At 35.6% G+C, this 16,332-nt stretch overlaps 1 protein-coding gene and 1 long non-coding RNA gene across 6 annotated transcripts in view; one reads left to right on the top strand and one right to left on the bottom strand.

Moving 5' to 3' along the window:
- PARD3B (par-3 family cell polarity regulator beta) overlaps positions 1-16,332 on the top strand; it is a 520,784-nt gene that overhangs the window by 10,446 nt on the left and 494,006 nt on the right. For all 5 annotated transcript variants that reach the window (XM_072418720.1, XM_072418718.1, XM_072418717.1 and 2 more), the window contains exon 2: positions 12,925-13,034. In XM_072418720.1, coding sequence (XP_072274821.1) covers positions 12,963-13,034 — 72 coding nt within the window. In that variant the 5' untranslated portion in view covers positions 12,925-12,962. The remainder of the gene's footprint in view (positions 1-12,924; positions 13,035-16,332) is intronic.
- On the bottom strand, positions 12,316-14,963 carry LOC140335785 (uncharacterized). Its single transcript, XR_011921757.1, has 3 exons — positions 14,866-14,963; positions 13,598-13,770; positions 12,316-13,005 (listed from the first exon to the last, which is right to left on the bottom strand). It is a non-coding gene; the product is annotated as an uncharacterized lncRNA (long non-coding RNA).

Raw genomic sequence — 16,332 nt, 5'->3', positions numbered from 1 at the left:
GTTTAAGCCCATTTTTGTGTTTTTTATTTAATTTTATTATTAAAGTTAATTTTTTTTTTTTACATGATTGTGTGTTTCAAACTTTATTATATTCAGGATATCTACTAGACCCTTGTTCGGACATATTTCTGTAAGTTACAGGTCTACAATTTTAAAAAAAGAATTTCATGAAAACAGTGTACCGCTATTGGTACAGAAATCCAGACATCAGTGAAACGCCCCGGAGGTTAATAAATCAGGTCCATTGTTAGAATCTTCCAAACAATTCAGCAATGCCAGCTCCCTTATTGCTGTTTTTGTTTGTTTTTTCTTTCTTACAATTTGTTGGTTTGTTTGCTGCCTGTAGCACATTTTTATGTAACTGTGTTTATGCTCTCCACATATGTACAATAAATGTTGGTCCTTTTGTAATGTTAAAATTTATATCAAAATCCAGGTATTTTCTGATATAAATATTTTTACGGCTCATCATATTTAAACTGCTGGCACACTTGTTTATGCTTTCTCCTCCCTCTTATTTGCATGCAATCACAATGGCATAGGAGTTGAAGGAAAATGAGTAATAGGTAAGTAATTAAAACTATTAAGACAAAGATGCCTTAATAATTACTACATTGGTAACAAATATGGTATTGCATGTTCAGTGTATTTTGCACTTTTATTACCTATATTCCAGTTAGTGGATTGTGCAGTTAGGAACATAAACTAAAGCATTGTGCGCAAGAAGAAAACAGCAAATGATACAACTACTAAAGGTAATAGGTTTTACAGTTCTACATTAATGATGGTCATGCTGGCCCAGGCATTTACTATACCTTTTATGATGGATGTTTAAGTTTAAACCTAAGCTACATACACACGTGCAACAATTGTCAACAAAAGACTGAACGATGCATGGTGTAGTGCTGTACATACAGCACTGTTCTACTCTATGGAGAGGGGAGGGGGAAGAACGATGGAGCGGCACCTCATGGCTCTCTCTCCCCTTCACTTTCATTACGATCATTCGTTGTTCATTGTTCGTGAATCTGCCAGGACGGATCCAAAAACAACGAGCGCTATATACACGTCAGATTCTCGTCCGATATCAGCCGAGGCAATTAGCAGACGAGAATCATCTGACGTGTGTACGTAGCCTTAAGAACTCACTATGAGTTACTTTCCCCACATTATGTTTAGAGAACAATAGTAAGACAAATGGGGAAAATAGGCCCCGACTAGATTTTTATTTGTTTGGCTATTTATTTGCTTATTAAAACACCCTTGGGCTCAAGGCTCCTATGTGATCTTGGAGATGTTCATAGGTATGTACAGGTAACAAACTGACTTCATTCAGGCAGCCACTGTGTCTAATATTTAAGATAAAAAGGGTTAGCGAGGACCTTTTTTCACATTTCTAGAAAAATTTATCTGATACATTTCCTATTTATAAATCAGTAAATGCCCTTTGCCTTTTACGTCTAGAGATGAGTTGCTGTGATTTCTGTGGTGTGTTGGTGTATTTTGTTATCCCTAGGTCAGACAGGCTAAGAAGAAAGACTTTAATTTAATTATTTGCAGAAGATCCATCTTGAGAAACATTTTGTGTATGTGTCTCGCATTTTTTAACAAACACAGGAATTCCAGAGCCGCATTATCAGATAATTCATCCTGATGGGTGCAGCCTGGCTTTTCACCACAGTTTTTTTCCTGTGCTCCTTGATTCCACTACTCTGTTAACCCCACTGTCACCTTTGACTAAAGCTCCCCATCTTCTCTTTTCATGGTTGTCTTGCATGTAATCTAAGTTGAAAAGGTGAGACCATCAGAATAACTTATTGGCCACTATGAAAGAAATCTAATTTTCTTCCTCTCACTTCCCCTCCAGTATACTGTACTGATATGCAGATGTGCAGCTCTCCTCCAAGCTGTCAATTACAACAGTAATGAAACAAGGCATGCTTATTATCAGTAGTTTCTAGGTATTTATATAACCACCCAATCTTAGGACTATAAAAAAAGAGATTCAGTAAAAACTTTTACATTAGTAGGTACATGTAAAATAATGCATTTTTATATCTCCTATCTATCTATCTATCTATCTATCTATCTATCTATCTATCTATCTATATTGATTTAAGGTATTTTCTCCTAAAAGCCTTCTTTCATGATAAATATTACCTTTGTAGTGGCTATATAATAGTAACTTTAAAATAAGCACTTTTGTAGCGTCTTAGATCCCTTGACATATCCAGACAAATCAATGGAGTTTGCAGACATAGCCTTCGACCTTTTTCCTTTGACCTGTTGTCCTTTGGGAGTTGTATTGAAATCATTAGGTGACCTGCCAGTTTGCATTTCCTTCTGTTTTGTCATTACATTTCTACAGAGCTATCTGAAAATAGGGTTACATAACACAGTATGTTTAAAATCTGCTTAGATGTGCATTCTTTCTACAAGAAGTTAGATAATTTTACTATGAAGCACTCTATATAGCCAGATAGGATCAAATAGGATTTTCAAACCGATGTAATATTATGATTTTCTTCAGTATTTCTCTGCAGTTTCATCTGAGCTACAGAAAATTAGATCTTTCAAAAATCTCTGTAGTGAGGATTTAGGAATTGTGAGATTCATTATGGACTGGGTGTATTTGCAGATGTTTATTTAGAGGCAAAGATTTGCATGATTTGCTGGAAATTTGCAGTGGAATTATTTATCAGATAAAAATATTTTAACATACTTGTCTTCTTTTTAATACTACACTTCTGGTTTGTGTAAAAAAAAGAGCCCCCCCATCTATTTTGAAAGGGCTATGCAATGTTATACCCGTACAATTTAAAAAAAAATACATATTTATATATATATATATATATATATATAAAAAAAATCAGTGAACCTGGGTGATCCAACAAACCTAGAATGGATTTCCTCAAAGTCATTTGCTAGCAAATATTTTGAATCCTGGGACAGATCCATTCCAGGTTTGCTGTATCACCCGGCTTCACTGATGAAAGTGTATCCTCTCCAGCATTAGTGAGCTTTAAAAGATCAGGACCAAAGTGCATAAATACTACCTCACACACTCCCCTTCCATTATCCTACAGATAAGATGTTCTGTAGTCAACAGAAAGAATTTGGAACAATGCTAACTTATAAATCTGCACGCTTCTTGAGTCCATGTGATGTTGTAACACTGTCCCCTAGCCTATACCAAACAATTAGGTTTGGATGTTTCGCTGATCTCCTAATGCATTGTAGACATTTTGGGTCATTATAATATTGCAAATACTTTTATCATAATTCTCTTTTGAATGTAACAGCTTTTACATTTCTTAAAAGAATGCAGAATGAAAGAAAACTAGTTCCATGTGTAGTCACTTACTGTGTGTCTAACTTCTCCAAGTGCTTGTAGTATCAGTCAGGCATCATGTCCAGTTTATGAATTCTGCTTAGTTTGTTTTAAGTGTAATCCCAAAGTTTCTATACAAATCCAATCACTTTTTACTTTTATCCCTCAATCTGTCATTTATATGTTAACTGGATTGCAAAACATAGCTTTTTCAGAGGCAGCAGAACATTATTCAATCAGAACTTTACATAAAGGATTTTACTTACATGTGTTTTTTATCAGAGGGTGCAGTTGACAGAGGGGGCACAGGGTTTTCAATCACAGCATGCATACTTAAATAACTTTGTAAGTGACTTTATGAAGCATTGTATTGCAGGTCCCCAGTGCAACATCATTTTGACTGATAGGCCCAACAGGCATATGCTACAAGCTATGTAGTACTGCTCTCAGATCTGCAGCTGTCTTCCTGTGTTTTGTGCATACTGTTTTGTGAAAGGTCTATAAAGTCAAAATAGAAAAAAAATCAGGATTCCTTTAGACATAATGTTAAAGATTGTTTTATTTTTATTCACCTGGAGGGTATTTCGAGCATAATAGTAACTGTGTATGTCACAATACTCCATTGCTCCAAAAAAGTAAATGGGCTTCCTTGCAGTTTACAATTTTAAGCTTTATGTAAATGTGTAAGCAATACTGTATGTTATGCTTTACCTATCAAAGGATTTGTTATTGTTTCTAATTCACACATCACTATCTAGAAACATATTAAAGTTAGTTCATGGTAAGGAAAGAGACCTGAAATACTTTGTAGATGGGATACTGTATAATATGCACTACAAGATATTTTCCTTATTTTTTAAATAACAGTATTTATATAGCGCCAAAATATTAGACAGCGTTTTACAAAGTCTATAGTCATGTCACTAGCTGTCTGTCTAATGTCCCTACCATAGTCATATGTCATTAACGCAGTATAGGGTTCTAGTTGGGGGGGAAGCCAATTAACCTAAGTGCGTTTTTGGAATGTGGGAGGAAACCAGAAACCCACACAAACACTGGGAGAACTTGTGACCCGGTACATACAGCTGATTTTTGTCTAACATGATAGAAACTTCCAGTCTTGAATATAATGTTGGGGTCTTCCCCTAAAGGGACACAATTTACATACCTGCCATTTTGTATGTGCAGCAAGAGTTGACCTTTTAGAACATAGAAGAATATACTATTTACATGTCTGCTTACTTGGATTTAAAAATGTCCCTATTCTCATTTCCATCTCCAGAAGATGGAAGATGAACAACTCTTCCACTACCATGACTAATGCTTGATTTCTACTTGAGTATGTGCAGATACCCTGTTTATAAAGGTGTCCCTGCCCATCTCAGAGAGATATGAATTTGTGTATACCTACAGTCACAGATTGCACAGGATGGCAGTTTTAAGATTTCATTGACACCCTAAATGATGTCTGGACATAGGTTGCATCAACTTTTGATAACAAAAGAAAGTCATGCAACCATGAAAAGATATCTTCAATTCCAAGTCCAATTTAAATATACTTTTTAAAACACATACCTTTGCATCTGAATATAAGCTTACAAGTGTTGTCCATTCTGTCTTTTACCTTAGTTAGTATGTTATGCAATATTCTTATTTTTCTAGACTTTCTGTCTAGCACAATTTCCTTTTGAAAGCAGCCAGTGTACTGGATATGCATAGTACAGCGACAAACCTTTATTTCTTGCAGGGTGGCATTACTTATTAAAGATGTTCTTACTTTGTTGAGTTATTTACTGGCTTGCTTTTTCTATTTTTTTTATCCTGGTGACATTTTACAGACCACAATCTTTAAAGACCAAGATAGCCTTTTCAATAAGGAAATGAATTATTAATTGTGGAATAATTGCCAATAAAAGTAGCATGTGCGTTATATAATTAAACTTTTACAGGGATCTTGCTGGCAATTTTATTTATCTCATCCTGCTAGCCCATGGTGTGAATCCAAACACGTTCAAATATTATGCCCACCCAAAGCCACAACATTGTATTTAAAAAGTGTTTATAAGTAGTTTATAAAATAAATTAGCCTCCTTTAACTCTTTACTACTACCATAATCAGTATTTTAAAGTATTAAGACATTTATTTGTAATTTTGCTTTGACCTCTTGTAAACTACCAATGAGATATAGTTAATTAACCTGAAGCTAGTAAAAAAAATATTACTCATTACTTATTTGGTTTCTGATCACCATTTGAAAAAGGAGAAATCTAAAAAATTGTATATTTTTGGAGTGAATTAAAGATTATTTTATGTAAAATGATGTGTGCATTTATGATAGCCTTTCCACATTTACACACAATTGTAATGTAAAGCTAATTAAGGGATTATAACAAAATTAAAGTGGTTGTTCACACATTACACTGCAAGAGGAGCTGTACTGTGCCTGAATCTGCCCAAAAATAGTAAACATCAGATAAAAGACCAGCCCATGCTTATAAACTTTCTTCAGCTTAGCTCTTCTCCATTCATGGTTTATCATGGCTATATTGGTAAAGGAACACATGTTGTTTGGGGTAATAGTGCAGGATTTTAATTTGCAAGGTAAAATATTAAATAGGCATTCCTCTTTTTATTTAAAATATAGGAAACCCTTTTATAACAAACACAGATACCATGACGAAGAGCAAACTAATGGATTGCAAGAAAATAATGCAAAGACAAAAAGAAAAGAACTTTGAGAGGCGAGAATATTGTTAAGACTTGTGATTATCTTCCCACGCTGGTAAATTACACCCACCCACTCATGCTGTGCTTATTTTTCTTGTACTTAATAACACTGCAAGTCTTTCTCTCGTGACTCTGGTGTTGCCAATGACTATCAAAACACAATAACACAAATCTACTAATATGCCATTTTATGTCCAAATTATACTAATATCTGTATCATCACTGGCACCTGTTTTAGAAAAATAGTTATTTTAAACTTGTTTTTTATTGATTCAGTGTGACAAAGGGAAAAGTAAGACATTATCTCCTGGCTGCAATTTCTTTTTACATTTGTCTTGTTCAGTACCAGAGGACTATCTTTTTTTTAATGGGTTTCATCACTCCCTCCTCCCTTTAAATTAGGGGTCATGGTAAAGTAGTTACTTTGACTTTTCTTGGAAGAATAAAGCAACATCTATACAAGATTTAAAGATAGTTACTAGTACAGAGAAAAATAATTGTTCAATTTCTGTAGTTTTTGGTTTGTTTTGTGCAGTAGATGAATGAGCATGATAAATTATCACCCCACCCCCATACCAGGTATTTCCATCGAATGTATTCATGCTACAAAATTGTTTTTTTTTTCAAAAAAGACGGTTTAAGACATTTTGCCTTGTTTGAACGCTACTTTTTCAGATTTAGAACTAGAATGTTGATGGCCTAGTATTTAAGAAAATTTTGCCATATATGATAATAGCTAAATGTAAAACACACAGTAGGGTCATAAGAGGAATGGGTGTACGAGAAGACCGTCTGTGGGCATGTATACAGTGTCCTCCTGTTATTGTAGTATCCAAACCTATGCATAAAAACTGTTAGGCTGCATATACACGTTAGACTTTTGTCATTGAAAAGGATCATGAAAGATCCTCTCCAATGACAAAAGACTGAAAGATTCATGAATAAGCATACAGCTTTACATACAGTGCTGTTCTGCTTTATGGAGGGGAGAGGGGAAGAACAAGCAAGCGGCACCCCCCTGCGCTCTCTCCCCTTCACTTTTATGGCAGTCATTCATGGTTCGTGGATCCGCCAGGACAGATCCATGAACGACGCTGCACAAGCATAGTACACACGTCAGATTCTCATCCTATACCAGCCCTAAATCGAAAATCGGACAAGAATCATCCAATGTGTGTACAAAGCCTAAGACATTGTTTTCTATTTAAATGAAAGCTGCAGATGTATGGTGCAAACACTTGTGTGTCTGTGCTTACCTGCAGCAGCCTCCCAAAAACTTGTGTCTTGACTGAATATAGGGCTGTGCTGACAGGCAAATCCCCTTTTTGGTCCTGTATATTTCTATTGAGAAACAAGGTTGCCAATCATATTGTTCAACCTGTAGGGAATTTGTGGGGGTAGAGATTACCCTCCCATTCTTTGCAAATATGTTGGAAGCTTTGCTAGTCAAAACAACCTGTCATTTATGTGTGATGGAACTATTTGGGAGGCTGATACATTTTTTTTTTTTGATCAACCTGATGTGAGATAACCTAATCTACCTGTTAATTAGATTTTGCTGGGAGAACATATAATATAAAATATCGTAGAGATCTTCCCAATTTATTCAGCAATAAAGTAACAAAAGGAAAATGCGATAAGTTTTCTGATTAAATTAAAATTCAGTCGAGCGTTTGAGTATTATTGTACAAATGTACAATACAACAGTGTACTGGCCACTTTTTTGTGTGATATCTACTTTAATGGCAGCATCTATGAAATGTATGTAGTCATTGTGCAGTCACCTTTATTTTCTCTTTCACTATCTTGAGGTTCAGTTTAGTATTTAGTCTTAGTTGTGACTAGCTTTGCTTTTGCTTTATTAAAGCCTAACATTCTTTATTGGTGTTTAGACTCATACATCACAAATAATTGTGCCTTCAAATACTTTTTTACCATACCTGTGTTTAAATTATGCATAATATAATGTACTTTTATTTTATGAAGTTATGGTAAAAAGAAAGGACACCCTCTAAGGTACACAATTCTAAGGTTTTGTGTATTGGGACATAATATTATATAAAGAAAAAAATATCTGATCATTAGCAGGTAAATACAAACTCAGATGAACAACGCCACATAACATGTTAGACTGTGTCATTTTTAATTTGTACAATGACGAAGTCAAAATGCAGTGTGTGACAAATTAATACATCCTTACCACTTCCATAGGATAAAGAAGGCAAGTAGCAGCCAGAAGCTGCTAATGAAATGAACCTGATGAATTGATCAGGGCAAATGTTACCTCTGCTATAGAAATTGAAGTTTGGGCAGCTTGTTGGTCTGAAGCATTCAGGTGTTTCTAACACAATGTCAAAGAGTTAAGGCATTAGCTGTTATCCTAAAAAAACAATTTTTACTTTCCATCTGGTAAGGGTTAAAAGGCTTAACAATCTGAAGTCCATTGTGCTGCAGTAGAAAATATTCAAGACCTTTGCCAATCTTCCCAGGATTTGCTGTCCCAGCAAATTCATTCCAAGGTGCAATGCCTTGAGAAATTGCAAAATACACAAGAGTTATGTCTTAGACTTTACAGACGTAGGTATTATGTTGAATCTTAAGATTAATTGACAGTACAATTAGAAGAAGACTGAGCAAGTAAGACTTGTTTAGGAGGCTTGCCATGAGAAAAGCTTCTCTCTAAAAAGAACATTACATCACAGTTTAGGTTTGTATAGTATGTTGGAACAGAACAAGTAAATGAAAAGATAGGCAAAGAGAATGCTTTGGATAACTTTTAATTTATTCACAAACATTTGATTTTTTGGGGCTGGCCTAGAACTAAACGTTTAGAAAGGAGTTGTGCCCTTTTTATTTTGTTTATACTAAGTGGAAATTAACAAACCGCAAAACTTCTGGAGCAATGTCCTTTGGAAAAATGAGTCCAAAGAGGAGATGTTCGGCTATAATGCACAGCCCCACATTTGACGAAGACCAAACACATCAAATCAGCACAAACACCTCATACCAACTGTCAAGTATGGTGGTTGAGGGGTTATGATTTAGGATTGTTTTGCAGCCACTGGACCTGGGCACCTTGTAGCCATTGAGTTGACCATAAAGTCATCTGTTTACCTAAGTTTTCTAAAGTCAAATGAGAAGCCATCTGTGCGACAGCTAAAGCTTGGTCAAAAATGGGTCATGCAACAGGACAGTGATCCCAAACACGCTGGCAAATCTGCAACAGAATGCCTGAAAAAGATGTTGCAAGATTTAGGCCAGACCTCTTTTTAATCAAAATACTATAACAGGACTTTAAAACTGAAATAAACCCAAAAATTAAAAAAAGATTTAGCCAAGCAGGTCCTTCATCAAAAATTTCTCCACAGCAATGTAAAAGAAGATGAGAGAGTGGTAAAGATACAGGTAGTCCTCGGGTTAAGGACATCTGAGATACGGACGACTCCTAGATACGAACATGGCTTCCCTGCTCGCTCCTGTGCAGGACGGAGGCTTGGAGGGGGTCGGTTTGGATGGCTTGCAGAAGAAATCTTTTGCTAAACACAGCTGAGGTTGTGGGTGATCTTAGGGGGGTGAGCTCTTTCTGCAGCCTCTGTAACTCTTTAATGACCAAAACAAACTGCAGTTATTTCTTTTTTGCATTTCAAAGCACAGCTTGCTGCAGAAGTTAATGAATGTCTAGGCTCCATAAAGAATTTTTTTTTTTATTTATTTGTGATTAACTCACAGTGAGGATTTTATACAGTAACTGACACCATTCAACTTAAGAACAAAACTACAGTCCTTATCTCCTATGTAACCTGGAGACTACCTGTAAACATAAAATGATCACTTCAAGTTTTTTTTTCTGTTTAGATTTGAAAGAAGGTGTACATTGTTTTTCACATAAGTGTAACCTCTACTATCTGATATAATTCAGCCTGACCTTTCATTTTATCTGTAAAGATTTGACAGAAGAATATTATCTCTGCACTATTTTGTTTAATCCAGTAAATGTTTAATCTCAAACTGTCATTCAAGTACTTCATATTTCTACAGCTACCAAATGTAATATACCCTTAATACTTGATGATGTGTGGGGGGGGGGGTCCGGGGATCCATATATGTAACCAGATTTTTTTTCTAATAAAAAAAAAGTAATATCACTGTAGCTTTTTGCTATATCTGGTAATGCATAAGTTAAAAAGTATTGAGCAGGTAGGTCACCAGGGAGAACTGATGTCAGTATGTATTCCAAACTTTTGTTTTTATGTAACATTCAAATAGTTGGCCAGAACAGCTGAATCATACAGGGAGGGGGTCTGAATGTTTATATTTCTGAAATGCTCATAAACCTAAACTGTTTTCTGCAGCTGTGCACATAGTTTTCTTTTCTAATCTTTAGATTTTTTTTTATTCAATAGATACATATTTTCCTAGATTTGTTTTCTTTTTCTTTTTTTATTCTTTTTTTATTGATACAAAACAAATCTTGTGTTGAGTTTGCCTTCCAAAATATGATAACAGCAGCATGATTTTTATGTTATGGTATAATCTATATGTTATGATATGTTAAATCACATATTAAAATGTATCTCACAATGGTGGTATATATTGATGCATAGGGAATGTTTACAGTGAAATGAGTGAGTGTTGACCCCTAGTATATACATGGATTTGGATTATTACTATTCATTTAAACTAAATTAGTACTTACCTGCGCTGTGGAAAAATCTGTCTATCTGCCCCTTGTTCCCTGTTTTTATACCAGGTCTAAGGAATCATGAGGAGGTTAGATTTATTGTATCATTGTAACATATCTCAGTCAGTCTCCTGAGGAAGCAGCTTTTGTCTGTGAATCGCGTTAAGGAAGATTTAGGATTTTTACTAGATTTCTTGGGAGTTTTTTTTTTAACAATTTGTATTTTTAACATTATTGTATTGAATTGCATGTTTTCATATATTTTGGTTTACTGTATCTGCCTTAAAAGTATATTTTGAATCCTGTTTGGTTTGGTATCCCAGAAATTGAATTGACTTAGTTGTCTAAACTTTTTTGATTGATTGTTCTCTTGTAATGTATTTGTGCAATTTCATTTCTAGTATCCTAAAGAAATATCTTTACAGAAATACACTTAGGCTCCTATTTTTTTTAATTTATATATTATTTTTAATTTTTTTTTGCCCCAGAAAAGTCATGCACATCGGAGACTGTCTTCACTGACTACCTGTTCTTGGTCAGGACCTTTAAAATTGAAGGACATGTATGGCAGTCACCTAGCATTTTCAAATGATGATTTAGTGATAACACCTTTTTTATTTTTAGCAGACATTTTATTTCACATGAATTGTTGAATTTGTCGGCATCTTCTTGTGACCAAGACTAGGTGAAAAAGTCTTTTTTCCCCATTTATGTGCTTGTGTGCAGAATGCCTGACATTTTTCTGCTCTAGCAACACTTGTAGGACTTGTATATCCCCCAGTTTGTGATTAGACATGAAAAAGGAGAAACATCAGATTAATGAGCTCATCTCTCTTTCACTCTCTTTCATCCTGTTTTCTCCTACCATTGTGTCCCTCGTTAGAATATGAGCACTACAGCACAAACGACTGGCTCCTTGTACTTCTTTTTTCTTCCCAGGTATAAGCTCTGCTGTACAGGGACTGTCAGAGACTGATACTAAGTTACATTTAAGTGCTTTTACTGTTTGAAATTTAAAAAAGATACATATTTTATTTATCCCCAACACAGAGTCCATACATTTGTGTTCTATCTGCTTAGATTTCAGCATTTATTCTGCTGGGATTCAATAGGACTGTGTGACACTTATCTTAGTGTTTACCTTCAGATTAGGGCACTAAGATTTGATGTAGAAAAACATGTTAAAAATTAAAGTAGATTTTGTTGTACGAAGAGAAGCTGAAAGTGTACAGCTAGAGATCAGGTTATTTCTTTGTTCTAAACAACATAAATAGCGGTTACACATTACACTTAAAATATGTTAATTTTCTGTTATTTGCCGGCCGTTCTTTTTCATCTCTTAAAAAAAAATGTTCACTGTCATTATGCAAACAAGCTGTCATATATCCTGCAAAGCTACCAGTTAGGATAATGAAGCTCTTGAGCCTAAATGGGAAATTGTGATTTCTTTAATGAATTCACATCCATGGTGTGGTTACGGAAGTTATAGTCATTGAATGCTAATTTTTGTCCTGTGTGATTCCTAGACACCAAAGCCTTTTTAACACCTTTAAAGTTTATTTCTAGCATGTAAGCCTCTTGGAATTGATTTTATTTTTTCAGATGTCCATGTCATATTTTTTTTAACAATGAATAATCAATATACTGTAACTAAATGCATGGAAACAAGGTGCTCCCCCATGTAATCCTTTTTATGTCAGTGGCTAAGCACAGTTACACACTGTAGCTGTTTTAAAGCTCACAGTGGAAAAGCTTTTTCAGCTCATAATGGATCAGCTTTATTGGTTTCCATCCCAGCCTTCACATTAAATTAACTCAATTTGTTTTATTGGTATTTAATATATTCTTATGACTAGCACAGGTAGGCTTCGGATGGCATTGGAAATTTTAAATGGCTATTGACCTTCTAACCACTGAAATTCTGTTGCTTAATCCATTTATTTTCTTTCTGTAAGATGATGGGTTCAAATGAGAAGCATTAACATTTACCAGACAGCTAAAAGATATTTCTTGTTATGTTCAGTGTCTTATGTTTATTTTTACAAAAGGACATACGGTACTTTTTGTCTTGCAGTGACCACATGACACAGACTAAGAAACATAATATTTTAGGAGGTTGCTGTACAGATTGCAAAGCATAATTTGATTGAAATAATTATCTGATTGTTTTCTCCTTCGCTGTAGGAACCCCTCTGCTGGTGAGACGGAGCAGTGACCCAACCATGGGACCAGTGCCTGATTTTCATCCAGGATCTTCTCACACTACTGATCAAAGTTTGAAAGTTACTGTCCAGGTAAGTGTGGGGACAAGCAATCTGATGCAAAGCAGACTTAAAAGAGGCAGAAGGTGCAACCTATTCAATTTTCATAACATACATTTTATAAATAAAAACATATGGTCAACGTGTTCACATGGTCTGGGTAAGTACGGCTCTCAACAGTCTCCAGAATTTAGGAGTCCATAACCTGCAGCCGGTGGGTAGAGGGATTGTATACCATATGGTCTCCTGTGTTATGGCCATAGTAACATGCCTATTGTGCCAGAGGATATACTGTCTTGATAAACTGATATACTATCCATCTACCTGCTAGCCATGGGTTCTGAAATTAAACTTTCTGGAGTCTGAGATGATAATACCTACCTGGCTGGACCCTGTGAGTGCAATGGCAATATTTTTAATAAAATAATGTTATACACTGGGTTGTGTGCCCTATGTCCGTTTGTTTTGCATATAGCTGACAATTTCCCAGTCTTTTGGGACACATACAAGGAGCTTTACGGACCATGTGAAATTTTACCTTGTATTTGCTTGAATATTAGAAAATTTTAGATCATATCTTGGCACTCTACACTTACTCTGCCTACTTTTGCAGTTGGACTAAAGAATTTCAAGGGTTGTTTCTTTGACTTTACCATATCCTTCACTCATTGGGCAGCCAGCACACTGTTCTTCCCTCTGATAATCCAGGTTGTGGGTAGGCTCTTCCCCACTTACAGTGCAGAACTACTAGTCTTGCATTATAGGGAATCTGCAAAAGAGAGGCAAAAAGCTCCTTTTACTCTACCTTTCAACAAAAATTAGCATTAAACACTTGCAAATGGGCTGGGGTTAGGCTTCCATTTTACTGATGAATTCTGACTGATTGCTGGGGACACTGTAATGTGTGTGTGTGTGTTATATATACTATTTTTTGGCCTACATATGTATTTCTGATGATATGAACTTTAAAGCACAAAAAGTAGCATCATGTATCCCTGTCCATATTTATTTATTATTTTATACAGTGTTCTTAAATATTTAAAGAATCTTTTAGTAATTGTAACTTTATTATGTACTCATTGAGGTAGGCATATTTCAGCTATTTTCAAACTTAAACCTGTCCTAAACCTGTGTGCGTCTCACTCTGTAGTCCCAGCTGCCAACTCCCCTACATCATTACAGGACACATAGGGGGTATTGGCATAGGGGCTGGTGGATGCTGGCATCATTGTCCTACACACCTGGACACAAGTCTGATGTGGAAAGTTCTTTGGCAGCTGTATTCTAAAGACCACAAAGATTAGTACTGTGGGTAGGGAACAGGTAGGCATTGAATTTTTTCATTTTCCTTACAACAAACTTCTAAGCAGACTGTGTTACTTCTAATTCCAAAGTAAATTAAATACATTCTAATGTGAAAGAAATATAAAGTGATTTATTGTTTTTATATATGGCAATAAATTAAATAGCTGTACAAAGTGTACCTAACTATTCCAACCAATCAGATTTTAGTTTTCTGCTCTAAATATTAATTGAAGAAACTGAATCAGCTACATTGTCTGTTTGCATGTTGCTCTGTCTCTGCAGTTTCTACAGCCTTATTAAATAGGTATGCAGCTGTCTACTTTTCCTTAAATTTCTATTTTCTAGAAAGACCAAGTGAATGTAGGGTTTTAATCATTAATTTGTTAACATTTAGCTCTCTACTGTGCACATCCCATATTTCCAAGCCTAAACCAACATGTGGTTCCCTTTCTCTCTTTTCTCCTGGGAGAGAAGCTGTCACTCACTGGGAAATAACTGAGCCAGGCCACCAGAATTCAGTGCACCCCAGACGACAGATGGCCTCGGCTTTCACACTGACCTTCATGCTGGCTGTGTTTATAGCTCCATCACCTCCTTCCCCATTCTTGCACCTCTGAGACAGTTGGTCTCTCAAACCAGCTGTTTGCAATGCATTTGAATTCATCTGCATCCCCAGGGCTGTAAACACTACCCAGCAGCATTCTGTAGCATTTCCAAGCTGGATTGTTTGTCCAGTAAAGAATGAAAACTGGAATTTCACATAGGAGTCAGCCAGATTTCAGATATTAGAGTACATCTCTCTAGACGTAACCTTTTCGCTGCCGGTAAAATTATTGTGTAAAATGCATCTTGCACATAAAACAATAAAGCCATACGCTGTTTTGACAGAGGGTAAGCAAAGCACCCTTTGGCTTGTTTTTATTGTATTTTTTTAATTTTTTTTAGTGCTTTGTGTCAGCCTCATCCAATTACATTTCTATGAAGATCTACAGTAATTCAGCTTTTTTTTTTCCTGTGCAGGTATAAAAATAATTATTGTGCTGTCTTGTATGCTTTATCCAAAGCTGGCTATAGACAGCTGTTTTCGGCTAGCTTAAATTATATTCTGATGACTATTGAGTGGTTAAAGTATTTTAGAGTGTCAGTAGTGGTTGTAGTATATTGTGAGTTTTTATAGAACTGGGTGCCAACCCTTGTTCAATAGAATGAAGGACAAGAAAGAAGATAAAAAGCAGGGTTTATTTGGCACAAAAAAATGTTATATTATATTTGCAATAAACAATAACAAATATAAACGGAAAAAAAACATAGCAGTTTCAAAGATTGGCCACAATAATTTCTTGTGGTCCAAGCAGTATCAAATTGGCCCTAAGAGGCACTTTAACATAATATGTTCAACTTAGACCACAATAATTTCTTGTGGTATAAGCAATCACACTTTGGCCCTAGGGGGCTCTAGACATAAAACATCTAGTCAATCATGTAAACTCCTTGCCATACAGATATTAAAACCCCCAATCATTTATTCATGTTGATCGCTGTGTGCACGTTTCGGGGTAAAAGGCTTCCTCAGGGGTAAAGGTTATGGTCTTGTAGGGTAGATGGCAACCTTAATTGCAAACGTAGGGAGGAAATGGTGCCTCCAAATTTGATTTTAAGTGAGGTGATAGCAACATCTCCCCAATCATAGGAATGGTAGTTTCAATATGTCTAGTAAGGGTCCCAATAGAAATGATATTGAGAAAAAAATCTATTTAGGGGAACCTCAGGTATACGTGTATTGTCTCCAGGTCCTAGTAGATGTGTGCAGAGGAGCAGGGTAGTCCCTGAGAAGCCCAAAATTATCATTCTGGAAAAACAAAGCGAAAAATTAAATGGATAAATCTGCCCCATTATTATGGTTCTCCCCTTAAGATAAGTCATCACTAGGTCTCTTCACCCAGGTTTTTGCTCTTTTCCTTACCTATTCTAGAGCACTAGTGCAACAAGAACTATTCTAATAAATACAGACACCATGTCAAATCAC

The sequence above is a fragment of the Pyxicephalus adspersus genome, chromosome 7, assembly GCF_032062135.1.
Source record: "Pyxicephalus adspersus chromosome 7, UCB_Pads_2.0, whole genome shotgun sequence".
Lineage (NCBI taxonomy): Eukaryota > Metazoa > Chordata > Amphibia > Anura > Pyxicephalidae > Pyxicephalus > Pyxicephalus adspersus.
This window is presented reverse-complemented; position numbering and strand designations above follow the sequence as displayed.